General features: G+C 36.6%; 1 protein-coding gene across 17 annotated transcripts; it reads left to right on the plus strand.

Moving 5' to 3' along the window:
- Nucleotides 1-3,726: 3,726 nt before the first annotated feature.
- On the plus strand, nucleotides 3,727-15,486 carry LOC134806513 (troponin I). 17 transcript variants are annotated; one of them, XM_063779799.1, is made up of 9 exons: nucleotides 3,727-3,780; nucleotides 6,770-6,787; nucleotides 7,444-7,572; nucleotides 7,881-8,004; nucleotides 8,168-8,268; nucleotides 11,793-11,836; nucleotides 12,668-12,809; nucleotides 14,263-14,280; nucleotides 15,120-15,486. In XM_063779799.1, the coding sequence occupies exons 1-9, from the start codon at nucleotides 3,766-3,768 to the stop codon at nucleotides 15,186-15,188; spliced, it is 660 nt and encodes a 219-aa protein (XP_063635869.1). In that variant the 5' UTR covers nucleotides 3,727-3,765; the 3' UTR covers nucleotides 15,189-15,486. The 17 variants fall into 17 exon arrangements, with proteins under 17 accessions (XP_063635869.1, XP_063635870.1, XP_063635868.1 ...); XM_063779800.1 differs by lacking the exon at nucleotides 8,168-8,268 and adding an exon at nucleotides 8,674-8,774; XM_063779798.1 differs by lacking the exon at nucleotides 8,168-8,268 and adding an exon at nucleotides 9,166-9,266.
- The last annotated feature ends 658 nt before the right edge of the window (nucleotides 15,487-16,144 follow it).

The raw sequence follows: 16,144 nt of genomic DNA on the forward strand, positions 1-16,144 counted from the left end.
TTAAGTTTACTGATATTTCATTAAGATTTACTGATTATTTCTTTCAGTGTACGTTCCTTAAATTTTAACTGACTATTTAATATAATTAATGACCCACCATGTATGGAACTAAGTCTGGTGAACGAACTTCCCGCCTGGTGATTATTAAATTGGGGCATTAATTCATTATTATTTAACCAATGTTCAGTAAGACATAAAATATCAATATTAAAATCATTCAAACAAAGTTCTATCTGTAAATTTTTTCCTCTAATACATTGAATATTTTGATGCACCAGGTGGATATACTTTCCATGTTTGCAGTATTTTTCATTATATTTATTTAAAACTAAATTGCCAGAAACAGAATCTTTTGTCTTAACAGCTAGTTTAAATCTATTAAATCATTGGTTATGACTGGAACCAATTCCATGTTCATACTGGGCTGCTCAATGGGAGCAGAATTGTCTGCCAAATTCTTGGCAGAAATGTCAAGTAAATATAATAGCGATAAAGCTATTTGTCTTTTGTAATAATTTGAAAGTTCGTATCGGGCAGCAACACTTGAAGTGGGTAGGTTTGCTTTTATGAAAAGATTAAGGTATTGTTCAAGGGCATTATCACCTCAAGCATTACATTCTCTAAGCATCACGTAGGTACCTATCTATTTATAAAATACATTTTCCCTTAAACTCATTCATTAGTCTTGCAATTTAGGGAAAGGCGAATGGCGTTCCATTTGACGCCAGGCTGAACGCGATCACATAAACACAGGTAAAAATGGATATAAGAAATCAAAATGTAAAATGGACAGTTCTATACGTATATAATACACGACGTGAAGTTGATGTTCGTTTGTGTGTGTGTATCAGCCGCTAAAACAGCCAACTTAGTTTGTGTTGCATATCACCAGACCGGGTACTGAATCACTCACAGTATCCTAATTAGAACAGGCGTATATTTTGTGGAAATGGATATGTACTTACGGCTTTCTGTGTAAGAATGAACTACCGTTAGTTCCTGGGAAGTTGTTCTGAGTTAGTTCCGCCTAGAACTAGGTCCTAACTTTAATTAAAGCTCTAATAGTTTTCATTAGAGGACAGTTGATAACGAAGCTCGGCTCGTGACCTCGGGGTTTGTGGATGGTCGGTTATCTGTTTTAGCAGCTTGTACTTAAAATTAATTAAATAGTGTTAGAGCAAATAAAGGAAACGGTACCCAATGTTTTAAACACTGACATTGTTTAATGTTCAGCTCTTTATGCGTAGTATTCGATTCTCAGGGATTACTTGCTTATTGCGTATCATTCAAGTTAAGGCATTTGTTGTTTTTCTTTAATTACATTGTACAAACTAAATTTGCGAAATTTCGGCAATAAATAGGTATCACTAAATTGGGTTGGTACCTAATAATTCTACTTTTAATCTCTGATAAGTATACTGAAACCAAAATGGAAAACTGATAATGTAAACATTTAACTTATGCATTTACTAATACCGGTTGATTTACGAGGAATCTGAATAGTTACACGGCATAGATCTGGTGTTATTTCGGTGATGGTGTCAAAACGACACTGCTCTAAAAATGTCTGTAACGAAAGCTGGGTGGCGGGTAGAGAAGGGAAGGCCTCGTTATTCCATCGCTTACAAAAGCGCCAACGACTGTTACACGAGAACTGGTAAAGTGGGATCTCCTATTTTGCACAGTCACTATGTATATTGAGGTCATGGTTAACTGGGTCCTTATGTTATCATTTGCCTTTAGCTGATACGCGATTGGAATAGCAGCCAAGGATGCGCGGGAGTTTAGGCGAAGCTGAGGAAAAGCGTGCGGGGGACGGGCGCGCCCACGCACTGCCCGCCGCACCTTGCCGCCCGCCTCGCACCAGTCAGCAGCTGTGGCTCGTGTTGGCTGAACCATCTGTAGGGCCATCCTCTTTTTTCTTACCGTAGGTGAGTCCAAGTGACGTTTAATATCTGTACTAACTACAAATTCGCGGCGGCAAATAAGTGCATTTAATCGAAGTGAAGTGATATATCAAGTACGTGGTGGATCTACTGATGCATCGCTACAGTGTGTGAATACGATTCGTGCGAGCTGAAACAAGCCGGTGTGACTGCGAAAAATAGCTCTTAAAACGTGGATTGCTAAACCGTGAACCAAACTAACTTATAATCAACTTAAAGATTTTATAACGTCTTCAGTGTCATAGTTAACTAACTACAATTCCTATATACTCATTATATTATACATAATCAAGAGTATCGTATTTGATTGCTACTTTATGACAAGGTCAAGGTATTATAGCGTTAGGGAAATGAATTAGTAATTTAAAAAACCTAACTCGTGTTATATGAGTACGTTTTTGTATTCCTACCTTTATTCCAGTATATTAGATATACTTTTTAAATACATTGACATTAAAAATCTCTGTACGCCATAGAAAAAGCAAGCATAGATCTAATTACATTTTGTAATGTTTGTAACCAAAGTAGCGCGGCATACCACCAAATTAGGTTTGGTGGGAATGTGAGCCAACCTATTTCCGTCGCGCGCGCACCGACCGACGTGTCCGCCCGCCCGACGCTCGACCAGGCGCGACGATCGCCGAACATACCCGAGCTCGGATCTAATTATAGAATTTTCTTTCAGCAACGTTTTATTCTGAGGAAAATAGGAACTTCGTGCCGCCCCAATTAGTTTGACGCGACCTAAATACCATGATTTATTATGATTTTAGTCATGAGAATCACCCCAACAATATTAATATTTAATGGCATTATACAGGACGTTTTTTGAACAACTAGCCATATTGTGCGAGGTGATTAGGTAGGCCATACTGAACAACTTTTTCTATGGGACCAACTCCGAAATCACAAAAAATTTTTTGGCCGTTTCATACATTTTGATCAAGTGGATGTCGACGTTTTCTATGGTAAGGCCAATTTTTTTTTTGTGATTTCGGAGTTGGCCCATAGAAAAAGTTGTTCAGTATGACCTACCTAATCACCTTGCACAATTTGGCTAAATGTTCAAAAAACGCCCTGTATAATATAGAATTAATGTTTGAAAATATATTTCAAATTATACAACTCAATTAAATCAAATAATTTTTAGGGTTTTTTTGACATTGAAATTGAAAACCATTTGGTTTTCACACACTTTGTCTATAGAAATAATAAACTTGGAACATTGCGTATCAAGTGACAGTTTCTGGATCCGTGACACTTGGCTCGCGGCCAAATATTAGGTTTCAATTAACGACTTTATTGTTCCGCGGTGAAATTGCCAAATACGAATTTAATAATGGTTATATATTAACTAGAACGTCCTCGCAAACCATTATACATAAATTAAGAACACACAATTTTTTAGCATTTTACTCATCAAAAGCGAAGTGAAGAGTTTTCAAACTGACTAGGGTTTTTTTATATAAACTTGTTTTACTTATAGAAAGTTACAAATTAATGTTAGCCACAGCCACAGCCACAGTCTACAAAAAATGGGTCTAATGACACATAAAATTACGTTGGAACACATGACAGACACATACGATACATATATATACAAAGGATACAAAAAACATAAACCTTCCTTTTGGCTCTGCCGTTAGTCCGGTAAAATGGCGAAGTGGGAGCTTCAAACAATTTACCATTAGTTACCTCTTAGGCCAATGAGAAGAAGATTAGATTGGAACTTTAGATTTATTTGAATTTATTGATAAAGTTCATTATTTAACTTAATTTGAATTACCTTTTTCAGGACACCTAATCCAACACATACACAATGGCGGATGATGATGTAAGGTATGTGAAAAACGTGCTTGTGATAATTAATTCACTGACTTATATGCAACTGTACGAGTATGACGTCAAATGCTAGCGACCTACCTAGAATTTCAGCGTTTTCGGATAGCGATACGACGGCTAAGGCAACTTGTACAGGTATAAAAACACAACTCACACTGTTTCATACTTCAAATTTATGCTAAAACAGCATAGGAATTTTGCAAATGAAGCCTAAACAATGAGAAGTTTAGATTTTGTTTTAGGATTTTTTTAATGTAACTTACGTAATACATACCTAATTATATTGGTTGCACACATGGAGAATAGCGTATAGTCAAACTTGTGTCAAATTTGACAAATGTTTTAGAAACTGTCTAAGTAGATTTTGTTATCAAAAGTATATGCTACAACTGTACAATGATGCCGAGGGGGTTGACATATTTGTATGCTAGCCACGATTAAAATGTGATTCTCAATAAAAATAGGAAGCCTTTTTTATTATTTTAAACAGAATCCATTTTAATAGTGGCTAGTATTTTATACAATATTAACAAATGTCTCTTTTTTTCTTTTTTTCCATTATTTGCGGCTGTCCCGTCGATTCCATCGTGTTCCTGAACTGAATGCTACAGTATTGAATACAATGTCCTCTCGAGACCCAGGTATTTATTGTTGTCATAACACAATAACACACACTACTCTACACAAAGGCACATCCGATGATACATTGTATTTATTTTCTTTTTAAACTGAAAATAAAAAGAAATTAAAATTTTAATGGGTTGGTAAATGGTATACACTGTCCTTTAAACAAAATGATGACTTTTAATACCTACTTATTTCTTGTTGCATAAGTATAAGCCTCAATTTTATATGAAGGACTTTCCTATTAATTACTGCAGGGAAATTCCAAGGTCCGGGTGAATCCCCTATCCGCATTGTGCTAGCGAGAAAACTACATCCCAATAAATGGGAGGAGGCCTGTGCCCGGCAGTGGGAAGTGTATACGCTGGCTGGTTTTTTCTTAATATTGTACATGATATATGTACCTACACCTACAAACCTTATGTTTAAAAACGAGTACATACTTAATAATTATGTTTTAGCTTTACAATAATACAATAATTATTTTGCTCACATTTTTTGCAAAAAATATATACTTTCCAAAATAAATCAGTTTGCAACGTTAACGCAGAAACTTACCAGTGACAAAGGATGATTAATATGCTATAGTAATAAAAAAAACCACGACATAATCTGCAAACAATGAGGTTAAGATTACACTTGAATTTCTGTTACAGCATTTGTGTATTACTTTCATTTTATTATGACGTTTGTAAGTCTGTGTTATTGTGAATATGGTCATAATGGACGCTTACTTATGTACATGTCGTACCTAATATAAATCAAATCGAACAAAATATGCTAACACACAGTGTCTAATTGTAAACAAAGTATTAAACATAATGTCATGGATTTGTTCAATGAGTTTACATTTAAGTAGTCATGATGAGTAGAGTACTACTAGAACATTTTATGTAGGCTATACTCATTAGTTAAAATTATATATTATTTGTAGCGTGACGCTTATGGTTTAATAGCTATAGACATGCTGATGGATATGTAGAATTACATATACAAGCACAAAAATCTGTAAAATAAAAATTTCGGCAATTCATGACACGATGTTAAATAACACACTAAGCATCACTGTTACGCACACGTTTTCACTAATACACACATGCATCACGTTACCCGCACACATTGCACTGATATATTGTTAATAAAACACTGTATTTTTTTGTCGTATCGTACCAATGGCTGATTTACATATACGCCAATTTGAGATATTTTCAATTAAGTAGATGGCATTAAATTTTAAAAAGTTACTCAGAAGTATCTGTTATAATAGACATTGTGTAGTCTGTGGTTGTTACCAATCTCATAAATAACTGCTTGAGAACATTTTGTTGAATATATATATATATATATATAAAGTGATTACGGCAAATGACGAAGCAGAACGCAGCTTTATTATACGTTTTATAATGTTTACAATTATACCTTTTTAAAGTAACTACTTAATCTTTTTAAATGAAGTATTAAAACCTTTAATTTCAATCTCAAGTTGGCGTATTATAACTTTTGTGTTTATATGTCCCTTCATTGTGTATTTCATATGCAATATACGTAATTAATACATAATTGTATTGTGTGTATGTAATGAACGGCCGACGGATGAAAATTACATACATAAGTTGTAATAATGTTAAACTTCATCATATTTATAATTGAATTTGTGTTTACGTTACCTTCTGTTCGTCTACCCCTCTCAATGTCACTTGAATTACCTAAATTATCATTTGGATACCTAATAATGAATAAAATCAGGCATTACTTTGCGGAAATCCATATTAATTTAAACCAAAATATTACTTTGCTAATCCGCGAAAAGATAACGTGCTAGTCAATCAGTGCTAACCCGTTATACTTACTTGCGTATACTTATTTGCGGGTTAGCACTGATTGACTAGCACGTTATCTTTTCGCGGATTAGCAAAGTAATATTTTGGTTTTAATTAATTTGGATACCTACCAAATTCGTTTGGTAATTATTTAAATTATGTATTTTTTGTTGTAAATCCTAATTACCTTTTTATACTATATTTTTGTTGTAAATCAGCCATATCGAAAACAAACATAAAATGCACCATTAACTCTGCTTATTTATAAAATAAGCGATATTGTTCGTACACATGTAGTGCATAATTGTTTTCCATCGTATTTTCTCGAAAAAAATCTGCCATGCTACTTCAGTCTACCTCAGTACTTTTTATACCGAGACTGACTGAAATAGCAAGACACGTTCTTACGTTTACGTGAAAATACAGTGGAAAATAATTATGCACGACATATGTAGTGCATTTTATGTAATGTTAAAACTAACTTGTTAATTGTTGTTATTTGACCTTGTCATAAGAATTGTTTTATTTCTTTTTCAGAAAAAGCGTCTCGAGGAGGTAATGTACAAGAAACAACGGAACACTACTTGTCCATTTACCGTCCTACCCTTTTCTTCCCAAATATTCCCACACGCAGACCTGTCTACACGCAACACGAAATTTAATTGGACTTGAATTCTTTGTTCATACTTGATATACCCACAACTAAATTACTAGAGAGTAAACATTATTAAATTCCATGAAAATGTTATGATTTTGTACTGGTATGATTTAATAGATCACCAAACAAATGTATATTCTTTAACTATTATGTTATCAGTTTATTAACTTTAGGATACGCTTATTAATTTGGTCATTCAAATTCAAATATATTTGTTGGGGATATATCAATATACCTACTTACTTATATTGATTGATTTGTCAATACAAATCTAAATTTTGTCGACAAAAGGATAATTGCCCTTTTATACCACGTCTCCAGGAATCTTCTGTATTCTTTCTATTATCTGTATTTTCAGGAGACACTATATTCTAGTGACAAAATTTGTGATATGCTAATGTATTGTTTACTAGGAAAGTAGATACGACAATAACTAAAACCTTTCCTATCTAAATTGCATCAACACAATTTCACATCACGATTTTGCATAAATACATGGTACACGCTTCCACAAATTCATTCCTCGATATTATTATACATTTGACTTGTGCAGGCGAAGAAGGCCAAACAGGCCGAGATCGACCGCAAGCGCGCGGAGGTGCGCAAGCGCATGGAGGAAGCTTCCAAGGCCAAGAAGGCGAAGAAGGGTTTCATGACCCCCGAGAGGAAGAAGAAGCTCAGGGTGAGTATTGCTAACAGACTGAACTTGCACTTCAGTAGTGTTCAAAGAGTAATTAGATGATAAAACTTTAGTTACTTACTTACTTAATGGCGCAGCGACCCAAAATGAGTGTTGGTGTACACGAGTACACGCCAGTTGTCTCGATCCTGTACCATCTCCAGCCAGTTATCGGCATGGAGATCGCGCAAGTCCGCTTCAACCGCATCGCCCCAGCGATACCTGGGACGTCCGATCGGCCTCCTCCCTACCGAACGTCCCAGATATGCCCTTTAGTTAACCATTTTTATTAAAATATGATTATTTAATAGTTGCTGCTGCGTAAAAAAGCCGCCGAGGAACTGAAGAAGGAACAGGAGCGCAAAGCGGCCGAGAGGAGGCGCATCATTGAGGAGAGGTGTGGTAAACCCAAGAACATTGATGATGCTAACGAAGGTAAATATGCCTCTGCTTTTTTAAATTATTATTAACTATTCTCAATGATTAAAATGGCAAATACATTTATCCCACATGTCTAGAAGTAAGCACTCATTCCCACTATTTTGTATATCTGTTTCATCTGTTACCCATATGCATACATGTATGTGTCACGTTATAGATACTCTTAGGAGGATTTGCAAAGAACATCACGAACGCATCAATCGCCTTGAAGACCAAAAGTATGACCTGGAATACATCGTTAAAAGAAAAGATATTGAGGTAGTGAGACGAGTCCAACTTAAGTCTCAACTCTTTCAAGCGACTCACCAAACTGATATCTCTTCACTTTCATATTTAACGTTATTTGTGATGTCGAAGTGGCGTGTTTCTCTCAGTCTGGTTAACTGATTAAACGTTCTTTCTGGGCCAACGGGATCCTCCCGCGCAGGCCATCTTGTCTATCCTAACGCGTATCCTTATTTCTTCTAAGCTCCATGTGAAGTACTGATTTGATTGTTGTGCGTATGCTGACTACTTTCTATTTTCCCATTTTATATTAAATCTTCTTTTCATCAAAACTTAACCGATACCTACGTTTTCGGTGTAAGCTGTCGGTGGCTAGGGTGTAAAGGGGGAGTTTGGCGCGGCTAGCGAACACTTGGTAACACTTAAGTTATTTTATAGCGGCTCTAACGAGCATCATAACCGGATACCATCAGCGTATCGGCAAGCTCGAGGAGGAGAAGTACGATGCGGAGATCGAAGTAGCCCGCAAACAGCTCGAGGTCTGATTTGGTTTGGGCTCTACGCAGTACACACTTAATATGCAATTAATTCAGAGTAGTTCATGCCGATAATGTGACTAGTATTAAATTTGTTTGTTTTCGCAGTCCACTCATAATTATCACTTGCGGAGCTGAAAGTAAAAATAAAAACATCCCTAACAGTGTGGATAACAAGTATAGGATTAAAATGCTGAAATAACATTGAGCCGTTGTAGTCACCAGCTGTCTGTCGCAGACCGAGCAAAGATTAGAGATCATCGAGAGCCAGCGCGGCACCATGTAGCTTCGCTTTCGCTTGATCCTCCGCCGGCAGTAGTCCTAGCGTCGTGTCCCACACTACACCACGATTTTTATAATGTTCACCTGAAAATGTGATTGTATTTTTCTATAGCGGAACTGCAGACGATATGTCAAATGTACTGGCACAGAATATACAACCTTGAGGGGGATAAATATGAACTAGAACGAGCCATTCAAATTAGGAAAATGGAGGTAAACAGGATATTAGGATTGGGAATGCATTATGATATGAGTTGATACCTACTGATTTAGTTGTTACGACATGACATGATAGTTTTACGGCTCAACGCACACATGCACACGTCGCTCCACGTCGACAGACGCTGGTCACTCACACCGATGTCCATGCTCATTCTGCTGGCTCAATAATCTGTCTTTCCTTTTTCTTTAGCATTGCTCAAGAGAATAATACAGGAGTATTATGACCGCATGTATGTGTGTGAGGGCCAGAAGTGGGATTTGGAACATGAAGTCAGGAAAAGAGATTATGAGGTATTGACCAATACTTTATAACCATTGTGAATATCACAGTCATCGATTATGTAACAAACGTGCGCGTGTGACGAATCGTGTACATTGTTAACGCTTTGTAAGTTTTCGGTTGTTTGTTGTTGAGTTGTAAATAATAGTCGGGGCCGTCGATAGTGCTGTATAGAGCAGATATGTAAAGTAGAAGGTCCTCGGGCGCACAGGCGCAGCCCAGCCACGGTAAGGCGTGCGGTGCAAAATCGATCACGGCGCGTCATCCGACAGGAGCTTACACCGCTAACTACACTAACGACAGTAACCGCCTGCTCGGCGAATCGTAACAGTAACCACACACTCACCACTCAACCACGCGGCGCCCCGGGCTCCGCTGCATGTCCGCGTAACATCATCTCACTGGTCACTCATGTCATCTCCATACGTCGCGTAATTTAGAATACGTACCGACGATCGTACGAGCCAGCCGTCCTCGACGACGCAAGGTAGCTCTTAATAAGCTTCCTTTTATCTATAAGCTTTGCCTGTTGCATGACATAATATTTACTTAATATGTACCTAATAACAATCGACGCATCTGAATCCTTATTATATTAACAATTCCCTAAAATAGTATGGCACTTGAATAATATCTTAAACAGTGTGAAAGCTATAATAATAACCGATCTCCGACGTTGCAGCCGCTAGTGTGACGCTTCGCGTGTGTTGCCATGCTTAGTGGCCTTACTGAATTTTCTCTTTTTGATGATAACAATTAGAATTGACGTTAAAGTACCATTGGAACGCTGGACTGGTTCCTCTATTGGCACACGCAAGTGCATAGTGTAAGTGAAACTTCTTGTTCCAAATCTCCAACTTTTCATGTATCTGCCGACATTTCCGCGCGAAATGTTTTTGCGTGTTCGGTTGCTGATATATGCCCCCATAAACCTTTTTCCATACCCTTTGTTATATTTTAGACACGGGTTGTGTTTAAATAGAAAGTGCCATGCTCTGGTCGATGTTGCCCTTCCTTCCCTGATCAGTCGAGTGCCCTCCGCTCGAGCACTCGCACCGGGACACGGAGTGGTGTATACTATGCTCACTTGCGAGTCCAGAGACACACATACATATCTCAATTACTATCCACATTCGCAAGTCAGGATCGATTTTGCACCGTCACTCCATAATACACATTATACGACGTCTTACTCACACATTAAATGTCTATGTTTAGTGGTTGTTGTACTGAAACGTTCGTTTTGGGTAGAAAGACTTACAATAAGCGCTCAATATGCTACAATTTCGACCACCGGACGTAGCCACTCGTGCCGTCCGCTGTACACTTAATATTGCTAACAGCATAAAGTCGAAGAAGTACTATATTGATGGCGCTGTGTTGCATTATGTAAAATATCGCACTTGATGTTGATGTACATGAGTTGTGGAGACAGGTGCTGCTGGTGACCAGCTACCGATGACGAGGCACGATAAGTAGATTTTCTGCACGAAAGTAGTAAAATGTGGAAGTTTCCTTGATATATCATGTAGTAGGACAAAGAGCACAGGTTAAAGATATAAAAGCAAACTGTATTAGGATATGGGACTGACCTATACCGATCATTCTACATACAGACAACAAAAGTAATTATCTCTGTATACTGCTCGCTAATAACACTGCCTAATCTTCGCTCAGCTATATCTTGTTCTGTGCTATGTTGTTTCATTGACCGAGCGTAACAGCCGGCTTAACACAATGCTCTCAAACGCGTGGTGTTGACTTTTTCTGTTTTCTTCTGTGAATGTATTGCATGATTTTATATTCATGAGTAACATTTTCTACAACACTTGCACAACGTTCTACAAGTTTGATAAATTTATATAATCAACATAATTTTGAAATGGCTTAATGTGACCTCTTACATTTCTCTTATTTTATTTTTTTATTTTGTTTAGTCTCAAACTTGTGGAATGTAGTTCTGCATGTTTTCTCAAACACATTTTTTAATACGAATATCTTGCAGTATTTCTGTGTATTAACTTAAATTCCATTTTTTTAAACATGTCAATTGCTCATAAATTATATTTGTTCTCTTAATATTGTCATAATATATTGTATAATATTTTGTGATGTCTGTTCTTCTAGTTAATAATTAAAGTTCACATCACATATACCATTAACTATGAGTTATATTTTCTTCATTCTTTTCATTAGTATCTTGAAACCTTTTTAAATGATAAACGTCATTCCGGCAGATCTCCGACCTGAACTCCCAAGTCAATGACCTCAGAGGAAAATTGTAAGTACCAAATATTTTACAACACTTTATCCTAATCCTAGAAATGTTCAGTTTTTGGACATATTCTGATTTTTTAATTTTTAAAAAAGGCTGCAATAATTAGAGTAAGACCGAGATAAATCTGCAACTATTCTATAAGTATGAAATTATGACGTAAGTATACATAACACTTGCACTGCGTGTGCTATCAAAACTTATCTTGGTCTTACTTTATGTAATTACTAAAAACAAAACCCAGACAATAAGCGTACATACCGTCAGTCTCGATGTTGGCAACATGTGCCTGTGAATACGATCCGTTGTAATGAAATTCGCGTCGGGGTGTAAGGAACTCAGGGGCTCTTGTCTGCTCTTCACTACCTTTGTTGTAGACGTCACATACGAGAGAGTGTAAATAAAGTATCTTGCGACGTATACTTATACCATTCAATCGGTACCCGTAGGAAGATACCTAAGTAATCAAAGAAAGCAATTACTTTAAAATAACTCTGAGTATATGAGTAGGAACGTGGATAATACCTCCTATCTGCCATGTTAAGGTGCCCTCAAAATGACAAATTAGCTTTTGTAGATATATACTTTTTACGTCACATAATTTTAGTTTAAACCTCGTAATCGTATGTAGGTACACTAAGGCAGGCGTGGCTCACTCCGCGATTTCGTCGCGTCGCTACAAGTACATGCGGCCCACACCAATTTTGCGCCACCTTGCGGTCATATCTGTCGTAATAGGCGCGTTTTGTTAGAGAGTGAACCTGCTGTACCTAGTACTATTATTTTATTCTGTGACTAAGGTATAACAGTTATTCAAAATATCGCATTTTCTTCCAGCGTCAAACCCACACTCAAGAAGGTGTCCAAATACGAGAACAAATTCGCCAAGCTCCAGAAGAAGGCCGCCGAATTCAACTTCCGTAACCAGTTGAAGGTTGTCAAAAAGAAGGAGTTCACCCTTGAAGAAGAAGACAAAGAGGTAAATTATTCCCTTTATTATTCAGAAAGTATTTAATTACACAAACGGGTCTACCGTGGTGTAATTTCATTGTTTTTACCTTAAATTCCGACGTTAGTCTTTCCGTGACCACAGCTGGTGCAACTCAGCTGAAACGTCGGAATTTAAAGTAATAACAGTGAAATTATATCGCGGTAGACCCATTTGTGTATTCATAAAGTGTTCAATAAATGGCAACAAAATCACCCTTAGAACCTTTTAAGAAAAGAACAGTACTTTAAGTACTTCGAATAGGTGGTTAAAAATGTCATTAAAACTGACTTTGATCTAATTTCACGAATCACGGATTACCTTTGCTGTGGTGTTCCAATCATTGTATGTAGGTATGAAATGTTCACATTGCAAGAAGATGTTCTCAGTACAATAAAATTTAGCTGAGAGCAAGTACACACACGAGCAATAATGCTTTGTTTCAATACAAAGTGACTCGTTACCGTAAGAGCAATCTCTTGGGTGTAGTTTAAGCGATGATAACTTAAACCGACTCTCACTTAGATTGTACTCCCTGGAAAATTTGTTACTATAAATTACAATATTAATTTTTCTCTTATCTTGATTTGCTTCACCCTGACATAATACATTATAAATTAACTCTAAAACACTTACAAACCATACAAACTCACATAACAATATTACCGATAAGTACTCTGCAAGTAACTTTTCTCATCCTACGACACACTCCCGGTCTGATAACGACTTTATCGATTCGAAGTAATATTAGGTATTATGTATCTTCCTAGAAATAAACTTTTCTCTACTAATATTCAACAGGCTAAGAAAGCGGAGAAGGCTGATTGGGCTATCGGCAAGAAGTAAACACTGTAACAACACGTCACAAACTTAACCCATCCGTATAACACCTGAAATAAAATTTGATGGATTTTATTTATTACGAATTAATATAAGAATAAATTTATTATTTAAAAATACTTATTTTCAAATGCCCTTATGATACCTAACATGGATGAGGTGAGAAAAGTTTGGGTAAATTCGTTGTACCTACTACCTAAATCATAAGCTTGCGCTTTGAGTCAACGTTCTTAAATGTTACGATCGAGTATAACGCGAGACCCCGCTTCGCAATTCCTTAAGTTCCATTTTTTATCTAAATATAAAAGGTGCTAATACATATTTTTTTAGCCTTTGTTACTAACTCTGTATATTAAATATTTTTGTAATAATGTAATTTACCAGAATCGGTAGGTTACTGCAATTGTCTCAAGTGAAAAATATATCTTAATTTCTTTTGTTTTTCACACCCGAGCAAACTTCAAATGGTTACAGACTTAAATGACCGCACAAAACAGTTAAGGTAGCTAACTGCACATAGATCCAAAACACACGTACTTACACAATTATGCAGTCCCTGATTAGATTACGTTTAGCGGTGTGCTAATGTTACCATATTTCACAGGGCGGAGTTGGAGGAAAGGTAAACGCTTACATAGAACATGCCAGCACCACAGTGTAGACACGTTTTACTGAGCACAAGATACACGTGGCACGCTGTAGATAATTTTCTCACTGGCTTTATCAATGATTTAAGTCAATTTCAGAATGGCAGCTAGTTGCAGTATTAGTTATTCTCGCGTAGGCACGTACCTAAACTTTGCCGAATATTAGAACTTGTCAGGAATTGGTTTTAAGCACTCCACTATCTTGCTTTATCTTTCTTCAAAGCAGTAGTAATTTCATGAATAGATTAGTAGTACCTATTCTAAATTTAATTCTGTTCCTTGAGTGTTATACACACCGAGCAGGACGCATAGGTATATTTTATAAGATCAAAAATGTTAATAGGCGCTTGTGCAAGCGCTTCACGATATGGTTTTGTCTATTAGAAGCGTTTTAAATATGTATTTATAGTGTATGTAAATAAGCTTCAATGCGTGTAAAATGCTTTATGTACCATGCTAACGGGAGAAGTGTTTTCTTTTGTAAACATTAAACAAATGAATCTCACAGCGTTCAAGGAAGCAAACTGTAGATGCTGCTGACGCGCATCACGATACAAATGTATTTATTTGTTTTTTGCTCAATTGGTATCTTTTCTTTTATAGCAGTGGAAGGATATGATCTGATTAGTCATACGGAACTGTTATTGGCACTTTGTAAATATATACGAACGTGTTTATGTACAGGCTTCGTGTGTGAGCGTGTAGTGAAGATAGCGCGGATTAGTTCTTGATAATTGATTAAATATAGTAAAGCGCTATTTGCATCGATGGAGTTTTCTGATTGTTTATTAACGCGTGTTTTTTTTTTTCACAGAAAAAACCAGACTGGTCCAAGGGCAAACCCGGCGATCAGAAGGTAAAAGAGGAAGAGGTTGAGGCATGAAGTGTTAAATCGCACCTACCAAAAACTATATGTGACCTTTGTCGTATTCCAGCCGACCTTATTGCCATAACTGTCTCAAATTCAATGTGATCACCCATCCTTTTCTGTGGCTAGTCCGACCCATTGGGAACTCCTTTCCAGTTCAGCCTATGGCAATAGTTCCTCCATTATTGTATGTATTGTCTTTAAACCAATCATGTCTACCATTTCGAACATGTAATTTTATAATTATTTATTTATTACAATAATGTTTTTATAAGATATTGATACGTTTAATAAAAATTAATATTCTGTACTAGGTTATGTGTTGTCTATGTTCCCTTGTCCCTGTCCTCTTCAACCTGCAACCCGTGAAGTAGCTAGAATTTATTTAGACTTGGTTTTTTATCAATGTTTGTGTTCGTATTTAATATAGTAGGTACCTACGAGTATGTCATTTGGAAAACTCCTTACTAATTAAAATATATTCCTTATTTAATTGAATTCGTTGATGTGTGAACTGAATTTGAACAGGGATAGGATCGTTTTTTTTCCTTTAAATAAACCGCCAATGAGACCAATGCGAACTTACTTTTGTATGTCAAAATGATATAATTTTACCATGGTTCGCCTGCGTGTCTTGTTACGAGTGAAATGCACGCGCGAATCATAACAAAATGACATAAATGTAAGATCGAATTGGCAAGATTACTATTACATAGTGATGGGTGGGTACAGTCGTTGTAGTGATGTATGTATTGGTTTGTTTTGTTGATGCCTTAGTAATGAAATTGACAAGCACCCATACATGGCAGAATACACCGGCATTTTGAAGTTTTCATTGCGATGCTAATAGAACCGAAATTCTGATTCTAACCTAACCTAAAAACAATCTGCCGCCGCGGGGTGAGGTAATGCCATTTGGGGCGGAGGGGTAAGTAGCCATCCTGTATGAAATACTATTATTTGTTCTGTGC

The sequence above is a fragment of the Cydia splendana genome, chromosome 3, assembly GCF_910591565.1.
Source record: "Cydia splendana chromosome 3, ilCydSple1.2, whole genome shotgun sequence".
Lineage (NCBI taxonomy): Eukaryota > Metazoa > Arthropoda > Insecta > Lepidoptera > Tortricidae > Cydia > Cydia splendana.